This window comes from Herpailurus yagouaroundi, unplaced genomic scaffold (assembly GCF_014898765.1).
Source record: "Herpailurus yagouaroundi ecotype Mexico unplaced genomic scaffold, PumYag 181, whole genome shotgun sequence".
Taxonomy (NCBI): Eukaryota; Metazoa; Chordata; class Mammalia; order Carnivora; family Felidae; genus Herpailurus; species Herpailurus yagouaroundi.
In genome coordinates this window covers 20,534,165-20,550,957 of record NW_024412412.1, presented here as the reverse complement: position 1 = coordinate 20,550,957, position 16,793 = coordinate 20,534,165, and the positions used below count along the sequence as shown (strand labels likewise).

Genomic DNA, 16,793 nt, shown 5'->3' with positions numbered 1-16,793 from the left:
GTTAATAGTACGCTACACCCGCCCAATTTTAACACATTTGTTTGTAATGAAACAACAGTCAGTTTGAACGTATATCTACAGTACATCTGGGTTTAAAATCAAATAGGATATCTGGAAATCCTCTCACATTAGCCACCGGACAGGGTGTTTCCTGTTTAAAAAAAAAAAAAAAAAGAGAAAAGAAAAGAAATAACAGAAGAGGAAAAGCTTGTAAGTGTTTAATTTTGTTTGCCACTGTGAGTGAGGGGAAGGGAAGGCAGAGGGGAGGCAAGGGGTAGGTCAGAACAGGGAGAGAAGGCTTTATCGCCCTTAGTACAACCATCCCAAGCTTGGGCTCAACCCCAGGCAGTGACATCAGCCCACAGCTGTGCACAGACCTTTGCTCTGCTACCGGCCTGGCGTGCCGGGCAGACAACAGCTGGACTGAAATCATCCCTCACACCAACAGCTTTACTTTGAACTAATTGGCCTGGGCTCCTGAAGGAAAAATGTAGTTGGCACAAAGACTCTTGGAACACTTTTTAAGGACACCCATGTAACCAATGCATCAAGGGTTCTGAGCACTCCCTCTCCACCAGACACACACAGTGGGGGGAGTGCGGGAGGTCACCTGGGGCTTCAGTCATGGCCCCTTCCTTGTGCTGATAACAGTTTAGGAGAGCTCCTTAAGGCCATCTCAGCCCGGTCTTGTCCTTGCTTACTCTCCGGAAAGCCACTCCCTTTCAGACAGTGAAGCAGGCACCCAGCAAAGCCAAAATAAAACAGGGGATCTTTCAGAATTTCCAGCAAGTGAGCAAGGGGTTTTCAGTGCAAGCTGACACTGTTTTCAAGAAGTTGTTGCACAAATACCAAATCCATACAGTACAAAGGAATCTTTCTGTCCTGGTGTCTTAATCCTTCCATCAAGCGACTGGTAAAAGCAGGTCTGTGACTAAGGGTGCCGAGAGGCCACTGCCCGTGCAAAAGCTGGACACCCGTAACTTTTGTACACGCACTGGGACGCTGCAAAAGTTATCTCCAGCGTCCGCCTCAGCATGAGTTTGCAGAATTAGGAAAGAAAGAAACCAACTCATTTACAAGACCAGCCCTAAAGCCACAGGCCGTGTTAGAGGCAGCCCTTTTCGCCCCGGGACAAACTACGCCCACGCAGAATTCTCGGCCAATGACAGGACAGGAACACAACATGGTTCAAGCATATAGAACTGAGCAAGGAAAAAAAAAAAAACATTTCAGAAAAATGGACAAATGCCTGAATTTTCTCCTTTTCATATAACTTATTTGGATGACCTCTGGAAAAGGCTCCATGTCACAGCCAATTATAATCTCTGAAAAGGAGAGCTGGATTCATCCGGGGTCCTCTAGCCCTTATCCGGAGAAGCACACGCGTAGCTATTACCTAATTTGTCCTGGGGACCTCTTCTAAGGGGGGAGGCTAGACCTGTATTCTCTCCATCTCGTAGACATCAGTTTCCCTTCGGTGACTGATAAATGCATGTTTACAGAGAAAAGCACCACACAACCATGGCCCTAACTTGGTCATATTCTTCATGACCATATTCTTCATGACTCCTTCATTTTTGGATCTGGGTAGCATGGTTCATCAAGAGACAACCCCAAATATTTTAACTCTCAGGAACATAAATAAGTCTTCGTAGAACAGAGCTAGAATAATTAGGTCCAATTCTCAGTCACACCATTTACCTGAGCAAATTATTTAAGCTTTCTAAACCTTCATTTTCTCATTTTTTTTTTTTTTAAATGGAGCTAATATTGGTAGCTTCCCTGCAGGATTAAATAAAATAACACACACGAAGCCCCTGACCCAGTGGCTGACCAGAGTCAGCGTGAAATAAATGTTGCGGTTATCCTTACCCGCCTTACAAAAGACCACTCGTTCAAATGCGTTTGAAGAATTGTCAGAGACAGGCTTGTGGTTCCACGACAGAATGTGACAGTTAAAAAGCAGCCTTGTGTAGCATTCAAAGCTACACACACAGACACACAGGATAGGGTACCATAGTTCTCTTGTTCTTGGCACTGGATGTAATAGGACTTTCCCAACTTGTAGGTGATTTTATCTAAACTGGACATCAAGTATAAAGAAGAAAAGGAAAAATAAAGAGGAGGAGGTAAGGTCACATGGAAGTCACACACGCTTTCATGATGCCACATCAGAGATTGTGACAGAAAGAAAAGATTAACAGGAAGATAAGACGACTTCATTCCCCAACTGTACACACATACTTTCTCTAGGTGTTTCTGGCAGGCGTGCCATGGGGGCCAATCCTTCTCTGCACCAGCTGTGGGGGGATCAAGATGTCTGCCTCCTACGTTTCTTGCCTGCTGTAGGTCCCCCCCCCAACCCCCGCCTCTGGCCACCTGGGGAATCAGACACCTGCTTTTCAGTGCTGGACACCTTCACTCTTTTTTCAACAGCACATACTTCTCAGGGAAAATATACTTGCTTTTAAATCTTTTTTTTTTAATGTTTTATTTATTTTTGAGAAAGAGAGACAGAGCATGAGTGGGGGAGGGGCAGAGAGAGGGGGAGACACAGAATCCGAAACGGGCTCCAGGCTCTGAGCTGTCAGCACAGAGCCCGTCACGGGGCTCGATCTCACAGACCACGAGATTATGACCTGAGCCGAAGTCGGAGGCTCAACTGATTGAGCAACCCAGGCGCCCTGATATATACTTGCTTTAAAACAAAACAAAACAAAACAAAAAAAAAAAACTTGTAATTGTGGAATAATTTTACAGAAAAGGTACATAGAGAGTACACAGAGTTCCTGTACCCTTTCCATCTAGCTGCCCCAATTGTTAGCATTTTACATAATCACGGGACATTAGTCACAATTAAGGTTTTGACACTGGAACAATACTAGTAAGTGTGCTATAGACTTTTGGATTTCACCAGGTTTTTTCACTATGTTTTTTTTTTTTTTTAAGAAAAAAATTTAGGATAATTAAAAAAAAATTCTAATGTTTTATTTGCTTTTGAGAGAAAGAGAAAGACAGGGTGGGGGAGGGGCAGAGAAAGCAGGAGACACAGAATCCAAAACAGGCTCCAGGCTGCCATCCCAGAGTCTGATGCGGGGCTCTAACCCACGAATCGTGAGATCATGACCTGAGCCGAAGTTGGACACTTGTCTGATGGAGCCACCCAGGTGCCCCTAGAAAAACTTTGGCTCTTCAGAGAAGCTGCAAAGAGAGAACAGTTTCCAGATACCTCTCATCCATTTTCCCCTAACATTAACACTGCACATTACCAAGGGACATTGACAAAACTAAGAAACCAACATTGGTATAGTATTATGAACTAAACTCCATACTTTGCCCCTTTTTTTCTGTTCCAGCACCCTATGCAAGATATGACATTGCATTTAGTTGTCATGTTTCCTCAGTTTTCTCTGGTCTGTGAGTGGGTCTGTCTTCCCCCTCCTGCCCCCCATAATCTTGACAATTTTCAAGAGTCAGGTATTTTTAGAATGACCCTCAATTTTGGCTTGTCATGTTTTCTCTGCATAGTCCATTGACCCATCAATTCCACCAGTAAGAATTTATCTTACAGGTATATTCCCACACGTGTAAAATGAAGGACATTTGAGGTCATCCACTGGAGCATTTCTGTAACAGCAAAACATCAGAAACAACCTAATGTCCACCAAGAAGGAACACGTTAAATTATTTGTGGTGTATCTATGTGACGGAATAAGATCATTCAACAGCTATTAAAAAAGACTGATAAAGTTCATTGTGTACCGATCTTTAAGAATGTTGAGTGGAAAAGCAACGTGCATGTAAAATATGCTCCCACCTGTGTATCAAAGTAAGGGGGAAACCAATCTATAGCTTATCTATAGCTTATCTACTCCTATGGCCCAGCCCCAGAACTGTGAATGGGAACACTATCTTTTATCATAGCAGCATAATCACTTCATAATATTATTCTTACTCTATGGAAGAGAAATCCGGTCAGGACATGCTCCCAGAGCGACTGACGGGCTCCGTAGGTTACTCTCTGAAACCAGGGTCTGTTTAAAATTGGAGATAGTAATTTAAGTGAATAAGGTAATCGATAAGCCATTTTTAAAAAGTAACTTTCTACTTGGGGGAAGGGCAGCAGCCTACAAACAACGAAAGGGTAGGTACCCAGACTGTCCAACAACGGGAAAGTCTAACTTTCCACATCTCAGTTTCCTGGTGGTGCAAGGCAGGAACAAATACCACCTGATCGGCTAACCATAGCATTTGGTGAGGATTTTGTAGAGCACATCTTCACAAACTCTCTGTGGAACGATCATCTCAGAAGACGTCCGAGTTTTACTTGCCAAGGCGTACTGCTTTTTCATATGACCAAGAAATGTGGCAGTCATGTGACACACAACAGTCTTTTTCTAAATTTCATAATGAGCTATGAAGGGCTTTCTGATCGCTCTTGGGAATTACATGAATCAACATGAAGTGATTTCAAAGCCACTCCCTAATCATAACTTATTAGGAATCTACTTTTACAAAAAAAAAAAATGCCTGCACCCTCAATTCTCCCATAAATAATACCATCTTACATTTAAAGCTCAGTTTCGTACTTCTACAAAATGCTCTCATATCTATTCTCTCATGTAACATGACAGTGTTTTGAGTTAATAAAATAGGTATCATCTTAAATCTCATTTTACTGGAATGGGAACTGAAGTAGCAAAGTTGGGTCCAGAACTCAATCCACTCAACATTTTCAATTCAGGTTCTGCAGCACAGAACCCAGAACCTGATCTCTGTGGCTATTTCCTCAACCTGAGAGGCAGAAGAGAGAATTTAATTCATACATACAATGGATGCCTGAGAGTATTAGGGCTTCTTTCTCTTGTGGAAGCTAGAAAGACTTCAAGATAAGGCAAGTTAAAAGGAGAAAAAAAAAAAAAAAACAAAAACAACCCAACTTTTCTCTACACTGATTAGTCCTGACAAAACCTTACGCAAACGGGGGATGATGATCTGGCCCCACCAGCCAATGTGAGCACACAGGTGCCAGCTGGGTCTCCATGGGGCCTGTGGTTCTCCCTGCCAACACAAGTCTGAAAAGGCTTTGCTGTTTTTCAACTTACTCACTGGCCAACAACATGCTGCAAAACAGATGTTCTCATAATCACAACAGCAACATTCCATGGACCAACGAAAACATTTAGGCACGAAAGTGGATCGGAGATGCAAGCCTGGCGGAAAAATTGGCATCATGTTCTAAGCTTCGGGCCTGAGAAAAGTCAGGCAGGACTTTAAAGAAATCACACTGAGACCAAAGTAATAAATTGAATGTTAAACGTCCCTCATGCTTCATTTTTAGAGTACGAGGTTCAAAAGGGCAGGTAAAGTTGATGGCATTCCTAACATTTGGAAGCCTAGGTACAAACAAGAACGGGCTCAATTCAGTTGGCACTATTTGACATTACTGTTTATTCGCTCACTGTGCTTACCTGATTCTTACAGAGTTTCTGTAAAAGAAACAACATTCTGGACAACCATCACGGTGTCTAAGTGTAGTCCAGGGAGCACCTACATGATAATCACCTGAATGGTCATTGAAAGTGGGCTGCTGGGGGTGCCTGGGTGGTTCCGTCAGTTAAGTGTCTGACTTGATTTCCACTCAAGTCCTGATCTTCTATTGGTGGCATTGAGTCCTGTGTCAGGCCCTGCACTGACAGTGTGGAGCCCGCTTGGAATTCCCTCTCTCTCTCTCTCTCTCTCTCTCTCTCTCTGCCCCTCCCCCATGCACACACATGCAAGCTCGCTCTGTGTCTAAATAAACAAACTTAAAAAAAAAAAAAGAGTGGATTTCTGGGCTCCATTCCCAAGCCACCTGAGTCAGAACTGTGAATCAGCATTTTAACCTAGTCTATTTCATTACACAGTGAAGTCTGAGAACCACCATTCTGGACAAATGACATTAAATTAGTCAACACTGAACATATCAAAACTGGACAAGGACAAGCTAGGACAAGGAACACAGGCTTTCAAAACTGATACCCCCGGTTATGTTGCGCGTCTATACAGGTGACAGTACATAACCTTTTACTTACAGACATAGCCAGCCAAAGTCTGAATTTAGGATGGGCAGACGTGGATAGGGAAAAATGGGCTAAGTCTGAGGTGGTCAAAACCATCTTCAATCAACTCAGTGAGAGAAAGAATTCTCTTTTGGTATACTATTAGTTTTCATTACGTTAATAGTTTTTTTTCATAAATCCCACTTCAAAAATCACTTCTGGAATTGTGCAACTCCAAAATGACCTAACTGTAAAGAGTTTTTCAAATTACTTGAAATACACAGCCTGTTAAACCACAACTGTAGATCAAACTAATGAAACAATTAACACATGCGCCAAGGTGTATGGTGGCCTCAAGTTCACAGACACCAGTTGAGTGTTGATTAGACAATTTATACCTTGTTTTTGGCAAGGCTAAGTCACTTTTCCCTAACTGATAATAGCAAAACCTATTTTAAACTAACAGTGTGTCTTGAACTCTTGACTCAGATAAAAAGATTCCAAAAGTCATTACCAATGCAAAGGAGTGTCTATATCACATGATTTTCCAACCTTTGAAATATTGCATCATGGTTTTCCCTGTCATGATGAGCAGGAGTTTGCTAGTCTAACCATGCTAGGTCCTCAGCCAGGTGCTTTGCTCTCTAGCTGCTTGACCTCAGGAAGGTTACTTCACTTTTAAGCCTCAGTTTCTTTTCCTTCCTTCCTCCCTCCCTTCCCTTTCCTTTCTTTTAATAAAATACTAACCAGTAGACTAAGAGCTGAATACTGCTGTCAGGAAAGAGCTGGCACTCAGTAATGTTACCACCATATCCAGTGCATAATTTTTATACACAGAGGAAAAAAAATCAACTAGTCTTTTGTAATTATGGGAATTACTACAATTCTTAGTGAATTAAGGGTTCAAATCCCACTTGTGTCATTATATAGAAACAACCAGGACAGATCTATAAAAAAGATGTCCATTACCTGAACAACGCATTACAAATAATACTAAGTTTATATGAATGTCTGTGAATAAAGGCATTTCAAGTTTTTATTTTTTTTAATGTTTGTTTATTTTGAGAGACAGCAAGCTTGTATGTGTGCGGGCAGGGAGGCGCAGAGAGAGAGGGAGAGAAAGAATCCCAAGCAGGATCTGCTCTGTCAGCACAGAGCCAGATACAGGCCCGATCTTATGGTATGTGGGATCATGACACCAGCAGAAATCAAGAATCAGACACTTAACCAACTGAGCCACCCAAGTGCCCCAAGTTTTTGATATCTAGTTCATTTGACTAAATACTTAAGTCTCAGTAGGATTAAAAAAAAAAAACAACAACAACTTAAATAAAAATAGATGGAAGGTCTCTGAAAAAGGTGTACATTAGATATTAATTTTGACAGCTAAAATACCTTTCCTCCATTAATTTAGATAAAAATGTGATTCTAATGATTAATATTAACAAAAAACAATAGAAACCCCAAAGACCATAATTATGGTTCTCTATTTTTTTTGTTTATTTATTTTTGAAAGAGACAGACAGAGTGAGAGTGGGGGAGGGGCAGAGAGAGAGGGAGACATAATTTGAAGCAGGCTCCAGGCTGTTAGCACGGAGCCTGACGTGGGGCTCGAACCCATGAACTGTGAGATCATGACCTGGGCCGAAGTCGGATGCTTAAACGACTGAGCCACCCAGGTGCCCCATTATGGCTCTCTATTATGGCAGTTTTGATCCAATATGATTCTTAAAAAAAAAAAAAAAAAATTAGAGTGACAGGTTTATTCCCTATCTCAGAGGCCAAATATTTGTTGTGGACAATGACCATTCAATTGAACTGTAATCTATTTCAAGGGCTGACACTTTCAAAATGATCTAACTGGGATTATCAGACATAATTATAAAATGTTCCCAAGAGGGGCGCCTGGGTGTCTCAGTCGGTTGAGCATCCGACTTCGGCTCAGGTCATGATCTCACGGTTCGTGGGTTCGAGCCCTGCATCCGGCTCTGTGCTGACGGCTCAGAGCCTGAAGCCTGCTTCAGATTCTGTGTCTCCCTCTCTCTCTGCCCCTCCCCTGCTTGCACTCTGTCTCTAAAATAAATAAACATTAAATTTTTTTTAAATGTTCCCAAGAGAATTATAGCTCACCTTGTTTATTATTCATTTCTAAAAACATACTTGTTATTTTTAAAAGGTTTATAGGAAAACATTTGTATACAAAAACCATTGAATATTAGGTATTATACAGATAAACCAACTTTCTCTAGTTACCACCTTCAATATAAAAATCATTCATTCACTGAAATACTAAGTGCCGGGCACAAGATCTTAGCTCGTTGAGCTACAAAGGTGAAGGAGATACTGCCCTTGAAAGGCTCATGGTTCTAGAATGTGACAAGAGGTCTAAAAACGAATAACTACAATAACAAAGTATCTTGAAGGACATAGTAGAAGGCACAATTAACTTTTCTTGAAAGATTAACTAAAACTCAAATGAAGATAAGGTCTTTTAGCTAGGACTTAGCTAGGTTTTAGCTAGTGAGGTGTTTAAGAGGCAAACAATAGAAAGGCGGTGAAAAAGGGACAGCACATTTCAAGCAGAGGGGGTAACATGTGCCAAAGAGGGCCAAAGGGGTATGAACGGACCCGTGTCTAAGGCACGGGGAGGGGAAAGAAGGTGTGAAGAAAGGCAAATGAGCATCCCGATATCATGAAGTTGGGCTGGAAGGTTCTGGTCAAATCATACATGGTGAATACAGTCTATTTGGACTTTTCCCCAAAGCCCAAATGAAGTCATTTATATTTGTTAAAAATGTCCAGTTGAGGACAGATGTGAGACTTATTTTAATATAGTCTGGAGAGAAGTGGGCCTGGAGCAAGGTGGCCTGTTGGATGACCACTGACATCTATTTGAGGGGAGAAATTATGGGGCTTAAATTAGAACAGCAGGAGCCAGAAGGTTGAGGAGGAGAGAGGAGGACAAGGCATGTGAGACCTGTCATTAGCTTAGGTGGTAACTGAAGAATGATGCCACTTCAGAAGACGATAAGCAGACTTTGAGGAATAGGTCTGAATGAGGAGACACGGCAGAGAGTTCAAGGAAGCAAAGGGCGGGGAAACAGAAAGGCCTGATTACACCAGACTGGCTTTCCTGGAGGCAGCTCTTCACCAGGAAAAATACATCTGCAGCCTCGGAAGGAGAGAACTCGAAAACTAGATCTGTGCATCATCACCCTCCAGGTTGTAGATGAAACCACGGGAATGAATGGGATAACAGCCGACAAGGAAACCCTCACTATACTAAACACTATAGGGGTAAGTGAAATTAAGCTATCTCCACTCAACAGAACTTTCCCAAGTCATTCAGCATGACCATAATGAAGAGTATGAGGCAATATGGAAATGTGCTTGACACAAGCTAAAAAGATAAGAATACACATAAAATATCATGGACAAATCTCAAAATCATGTTGCTGTGTGGAAAAAAAAAAGCCAGACACAAAAAGAATATGATGTATGTTTCTGTCTATATGAAATTCTAGAATACACGAAACTCATCTACATGATAAAAATCAGATCATTGTTTGCTTCTGGAGAAGAGGGGTATCATCTGCCAGAGAGGAGAATGAAGGCATTTTCTGGGAGGATAGTGAGCTTTAATACCTTGATAAAGCTGTAAGTTACATGAGTGTATGTGTTTGCCAATGAGCATTCCATTGTAGGTAAGTGATACCTTAATAAAAAAAAGTCAAGATATGAAAGTGTCTACTCTCATATACACAAAGACACAGGAAATATGCAAAAGTAAAGTCTCCTAGTGGAATATGGGCTATTTTGCCCTCACTTCACAGTTTTAACTTTTTGCACACTATTCTTAAATAAAAAGAAATTTTAAAACCCTCAAATGCCCATAAATATTTACCAATTACTTGTGAAAATGGAGAACATGTATTTTTTCCCCATAGGAAGTAGGAAAGAATCTCTGAAAGAAATTTACTCTCTGGAAATTTTTTTTTTTTTTTACTATCTGGAGACAATAAGGAAACACAAGATCATAGTAAGTACATGATTGTCAAGTATCGAGGACTCAGTGGAAGGAGGGGAGCCTCATGGGTTTGTTCTGAGGGAAGTTGGGTTAACTTGGCAGCACAGGACACTTGTCAGGGTGACGACTGAGACAACAGGAAAGTTAGTCAATGGAGGGGAGGGTTGGAGGCAGTTAGATTCTGAAGGTCACTATCACAGACTCTACTTGGGTTTTGGTGCTCCTGAGTCTGAGTTGTCTTTTATATTCTGCAGTTCTTAGTTTGAGAACCTTGCCTTAATTTTCATAGAGAAGATAAAGAAACATTACCCAATTAGAGAGTGGATCCAACAGCCCCCCCCATATTTTGGAGAGAAATGGTGGATTCCTGGATGATGGTGGTGGTAGTAAGGCTCTCTTGAGGTGCCTGTGGTGGACCAGGTACCATGGCCAGTTGCTTCATACATATTACTATTTTACTCAAGCTCCGTGACAACCCAGAAAAATACGGATTAACTTCATACCCCCAGTGAGGAAACTGGACTCAAAGAAGCTAGGCAACTTCTAGTTAGGAATCCACGGACAAAAGGCTAGACTATGGCCTCCACTTTGCAAGCACTTGGACCATGTCAGGAGGGGATCAATCACGTCTCATTGGCATTTGAGTCTGAAGACAAGAAAACAACCCATCCTGAGAGGTTTCTAGTAATATAGTCTAATTACAATTCCTTCCTGCAGTGTGGTTGATACCCCCACAAAACAGCAAATGTGACTATTACACAGCTATAAAATGGAGACATGTTAGCTTAATAGTAACTATTTAATAGTAGTTAACATTGGGTGCAACACACTCTACAGTGAGTTACTTCAGGTACTCCTCATGACTATCCCTGAGCAGACAATTATTAGTGCATGTGATAGGTAATGAAATTGGGACTCAAGACCTGTAATGTGACTTGCCCTAGGTCACCCAGCTACGGAAGGTCTGGACCTGGTTATTGTGACCACACAGTCTAACCATTCTATAGTACTGCCTCAAATTTTAAAATCGCATTTCGAACTTTGCTATGTCACGTGTTGTCTTTCATCTTAGTTCGTGCTACAACAATCCCACTGGCAGCTTCTGGAGAATTCTTCCTGGACTGTTTCCATCAGAAGAACTACGTCATGCCTTCTCTTCTCTCCCCTCAAAGAACTGAGACCATACCCAAAAGGCTTTACATAGTTACTTGAGAAGTTCTACCTCATTCAGTGGGAGCACTGACACATTCCCAATTGTGCCTTCCATTGAAAACCATTCCTAATGTCATCGCATTACCCTGACAAAAGTCCCCTACTGCCGCGTTAACCCAACTCCCACCCAACTCCCACCTGGGTGACCGGACGCTATGGACAGGCCAACCACTGCATCCGGACGCGTGGACAGCAGTGGTGAAAGAACACCACGGCACACTCTCCTTATCACAGGTGGAAAGTTGAGAACGGGTACAAACTGTGACAGCTATTTCCTGTCAGGCTACGTACCCAGTGGAGGTGCTGAGGACCCGGGTCCCACTTTAAATCATTTAATTGTGCTATCCACTAAAAGGTAAGAAGAGGATCCCCTATTCAAGCAGCATGAATGAGAACAGTGTTCCGCTGGCGTTTCGGCCCCATGTTGGAGAGGCCGAAACGTGAACCATCAGGGAGGCTCGTCTCCACCTCCACTGGGTCATAATGAACTCTGAAACACACACAAAAAGGCCTCTTTCGTGACCTGCTCAACTCCATATCCATTACGTTATTTAAGGCACACACAAAAGCAAATTAAGTTGGTCATCTGGGTAATCAAAAGGGCAGCTGTCTAGTTAAGTAACAGGACAGAAAGCCTCAAATGCTAACGCCAGGAGGCCTGTTTCTCAGCTGTGGTTTCCTTGAACGGTTTGCCTAGAATTTTCAACTCTTTGGGGTCCTGAAGTTCCATCTGTTTTAAAATTACTTTTCTATAAAGAGTTCCTCATTTCCATCGCCTCAAATAAGGTCAGGAGAAAATGATGTCCCAGCTAGGTATTAAGAATCTGGCGGGGTAGTCAGCAGTTTGTGGTTGCCTCCCGTTGGGAGGTGAAAACAGAAAAGGAACACAGAGACAAGCCTTGGCCCCACATTCACTGCTATTTAATCTTTGCCCAGGGTTGGGGGGTGGCAGAGAAAAAAAAAAAAATTAAGTCCAGCCAATTATATTGACAATGTTGAAATTCCGGTCTTGTCCAAAGACAGGTTTCTCCTAGAACTGGATGAACACAATTTTCGTCTCTGGCTGTTGCCTTTGCATTGTTTATACACATACCTACTCACACTTTAGGAGGAGGCTGTGAGCATACATAGGAAATCGCTAAGGGGAAGGAATTCAGCCTTTTAATGAATAACTCCAAACTGGGCTGAAGCTGAAGCAGGAAGCTGATTCTCTAGGGCTGAGGGGCCCATGGCAGACAGGGGCATCCCAAGACAGATGGTTCACTCCAACACAGTAGCTGAAGTAGGGAAGGCAAGATGGTCTCTGTTGCATGAACCCTGAAGACCCTTCCAGGAGAGTCAAGAACTAAAACTCAGCTCAGCCTACGAACAGCAGCACTGGATGGTGGGTGTTACAGACTTCAGGGGCACATGGCTCCTGGTAGAACTGGGTCCTTCACCATCAGCCCTGTTCCAATTATAACATTAGCACAGAGCGTGCTTTCTTCAGACAGGCTATCCGGGATGCACAGCATCCTTCTCTTTACATACTTCCTCCTCGCAAACTGCCCCAAGGAAAGCGTAATGTAATTACTCTTATCAGAGAGGGAATTTTCTCACCGCTTTTTAATATGGAAAGAGGTTCGGGAAAAAAAAATGACAGAATTATTTAAGAGGAACCCACACAATTACAAAACTCGCTCTGTCCTTGTCTTCAGGAAGAGAAATGTTTTGGTCATCAAAAGCTCTGCTAGGCTTAGTCAGATCAGTGCCAGGAATTCTGTGAACTTGAGGTCAAGCTGCCAAGATTCAAAAGAAATGTTGATATTAAGTGTTTGCACAGATACCAGAGTGGGACAGCTAACAACTGCCAGCGTGCAACTCCAGCCATAATGCAGATGGGAGAACCGAATTTGCCAGTTGTCCCCTCATCCTGTCAAGCTTAGGGGGGAAAAAAACAAAACAACACACACACACAAAGGAAAAAAAAGCACTTACCTAGCTCTCCTCGAAGGTTAACAAGTTCTTGGGATAGGGTTTTGTGTTGTTTCAGTGCTTCCTCCCGCTGTGGAAAACACACATCAAGTTACTCATGTTTTCAGGAGGGTCCTTTTCAGTAAAGGCACACATTTGTTATCACCAGGAAAATGAGACTCAGAATCGAGAAGCCAAGATATGAATCATTTAAGCTAAACAGTTTGTGTTGTGAAAAAAACACAGATGTCCCTTAGTTGTTAAGGAAATTCATGTTTCAAAAATCTTTATTTTTTCAGGTTCTCATCAAACCATCATTGGAGACACTCACTGGCATGGTACTTTTAAAAATATTTACTTTGATCCATGCTTCATTGCTAATCCATAGAACCTTTCAGCAAATGCATACTTAAGACTTAATGCATTCTCCTCCAAGGGCAATAAAGCACTAATCAGTTTAAGATAAATATTTAATGTTCTAAACATACGCACTTATATGCACTTTGTCCTAGATTTGCAAATAAAAAAGTTTTGTTACAATGTCAGTCCTAAAAGGAAGAAGCCACAGTGAAAAAGAATCCTTAAAAAAAAAAGACAAAATTAAACTAATTTTACCCATCCCCACATTATTTTCTAAGGATTATTATATTTGAGATCAGCTATAATTGTAAGGAGATGTTAAGAGAAATGAAATCAAAGAACATCAGGCAACTGTTTCCGTATCAAAAAAGCTATTATTAATTCCATAAAAAAAGAACAATTTCCAAGTTACCAGGAACTTAAAGCAATCACACACACACACACACACACAGAACGATAGATACAGTTTCTTAAAAGGTTGATTCCCTACCACCAGGGCATAACTAAGGAAAAGGCAGAATTCAGAGCTCTCTGAAAATGCCCTCACTAGGATCACCCGAGACGGAGCTCCTGCCGCATCTTGATCACAGTATTGCAGAGATCATGAGACCCAGTCTTTTGCAGGCAAGAGTTGCTCGTCATTCCAAGCATTCCCCCCTAATTCCAGACAAGCTCTGCCTCAGTCCCTGACATTCTCCCAGAAACGCACTATAAGCAAATACTAATTACCCTTGTTGCTGCACAGGGAGGATAGAGACACATTTTGCTGCTGGAGCAGCCCATTTTCCAGCTTCTGTCTGCACCTGTCCCCACCCCACCCCACCCCCCCCACCCCGCACCGTCCAAGAAGTGCACAGGTGGCCACGCCACCCACCAGTCGGGTCTGCCTACATTCAAAGCTCTACCGGGAGGAGCATGATTGGTCCTCGGTTAGCCTTACTTCACATCCTGCAGGTTACCGTATGCCTCTCTCCTCTCAGAAGCTGATTGCTGCAGCTTCTGCCTTTGGCACAAACAGCCCGCGATTACTTAAAGCCACAGCCCTTCATTTATGAAAAACGAGAGCCAGACATTAGACTGATCGATGGCCACTTACTTAAATATCAGCTGGTACAGTGCAAAGAAAAACTGACCTTCTCTGCCTGGATAATGGAGTTATTTTTAGATTTGTGAACCTTTTTAGTTCCCTCTCTAATTGAGGTCGTTAGAATGATCACACTTACTAATAGAAAAGAGAAACGTGTTCTCCAAAACCTGTATACTAAAGGAGCCTGTGAACGAGGCAAAGAACAATCCAAGTGTGTGTTTTGTGACTTACAATTCATAATGACATAGTAAGACGAATGGTGTTTGCTGCAAAATTTAATCTGAATGCTTAGAACACGGTCTATCGGTGTTTAAAGTTAAAGTGTGCAGTGCTGATTGGAGAGTGGGAGATCAGGTATCTTCTGTAACTTGTACTTTTTACTTTGTAGTGGTCTCTCACTAAAGAGCTAAGGAAGTTAACAACGGCATGCTAACACTGTCACATGGGTAGTTAACAGTGACTGGAATTTAAGAAACACTTTCTCCTTGAGTACACTTTGCCATTAATGGTATTCTCAATGCTTGATTTTTTAAAGTGCAGTATTAAATTGTTCTGAAATTACAAATCCGTGAGTCCAGGGGCGCCTGGGTGGCTCAGCCGGTTAAGCATCCGCCTTTGGCTCAGGTCACGATCTCGCAGTTGGTGGGTTCGAGCCCCGCATCAGGCTCTGTGCTGAAAGCTCAGAGTCTGGAGCCTGCTTCAGATTTTGTCTCCCTCTCTCTGCCCTTCCCCCTGCTCATGCTCATGCTCTCAACAATAAATAAATATATATTTTTTTAGTTAAAAAAAGTAACAACAACAAAACAAATCCGTGAGTTCAGGTTTTAAAAAATGAACAAGTAATGAGTGTTCTAATGTAGAAATTAAAGTCTCAGGAAAAATCAACCTGGATAAAATTGGAAGAAAAGCGAATGGAAACAGATGTAATACATGCCTTTCTTAATCTCATAAATTTAGGCCTTAATTTTGTTTGCTTAGTGATCTATTTCAAGTCAATACCAGCAAGTTTTGTCATGCAATTGTCAAAAACACCAGAAGACAGCTTTACTAGATACCCACAAGCAATTAAAAGTCGCTTAATTGAAAAATTAAGTTGATATGTAATTTCCAGAAGTAATTTTATGAAAACATTTACACCCTGGCACGAACACCTACCGCATGATCTCTCGGCTTATTAAAGAGGTTTGGGGGACAAGGAATTTCAGTTCATGTGAACACTTCCCCCAACTCTACTGCATCCCACCTTCCTGTTCCAGAAGCCACTGACAGCTTCCAATCTCTGTCAGTCTGAGTCAACAGTGACAGGAAAGCCGTGAGGTCATCTTTGTCTCTCTTTTGTCTAAGGGTTGTTCCAAAGTCAGTCCATTCTTCCTCATGAGCCTTGACTCTATCATACTTTTTCTACTAGTGCAACCTCCACTCCAGTCCTGATCTCCAGAAATTCATTCCGATGCTAGTGAAAGCATCCCTCCACAGGACCTTGCAGGGGGCTGCTTGATTATTGTCCCATGGTCTTTGTACACACAGATGCCCCTACCCCCCAAAACTATTCCATTTAGTCCATGAAAAATAAAATTCACCCTAGGTCCAAGAATCTCCAACATCCAGCTCCTGTTTTGGCTCCCAATTCCTGTTCTGTACAAATCACACTTGCTACCCATGTCCCACCTCCACAAGAACAAATTGACCTGACCCATTACATAACCCTGAAGGGAATGTTCAATGTCAATCATAGTTACCATCTCCCTTTCCCCAAAACCTGGAGATGACATTTATCTTTCTGAATTGATTGGCAAATTATTACTCTTCCAATTAACAAAGCACCATTTCAGACGCTGGGGAAAAGTACGCAAGAAATTTAAGACATGGTTCTTGCCTTCAAGATTGGGACCTGGATAGAACTAAAATGGCCAGGCCCAACTCTCTTCAGTTATCATTCAAGGCAGATGACCTCATCTAGGGGGAAGTGGCAGAAGATAAAGGAAAAACTAAGGGCTTTATACGTGATCCTATATGACATGCAAATCGCAGTGTCAGTTTCTGCCTGACTCTCTCTGGGAGCTTGCCCTTTAAGAGATCTATCCTTTACTTGTAGATGATGAAAATGCATTTT

At 42.1% G+C, this 16,793-nt stretch overlaps 1 protein-coding gene across 8 annotated transcripts in view; it reads right to left on the bottom strand.

Annotated features, from left to right (window-relative positions):
* Window positions 1–16,793, bottom strand: part of MTUS1 (microtubule associated scaffold protein 1) — a 173,665-nt gene that overhangs the window by 16,419 nt on the left and 140,453 nt on the right. For 7 of the 8 annotated variants that reach the window (XM_040490060.1, XM_040490059.1, XM_040490061.1 and 4 more), the window contains one exon: window positions 13,258–13,324. In XM_040490060.1, coding sequence (XP_040345994.1) covers window positions 13,258–13,324 — 67 coding nt within the window. Of the gene's footprint in view, window positions 1–13,257; window positions 13,325–14,322; window positions 14,411–16,793 lie in introns of those variants that run through there. The other variant, XM_040490066.1, reaches the window with a different exon arrangement.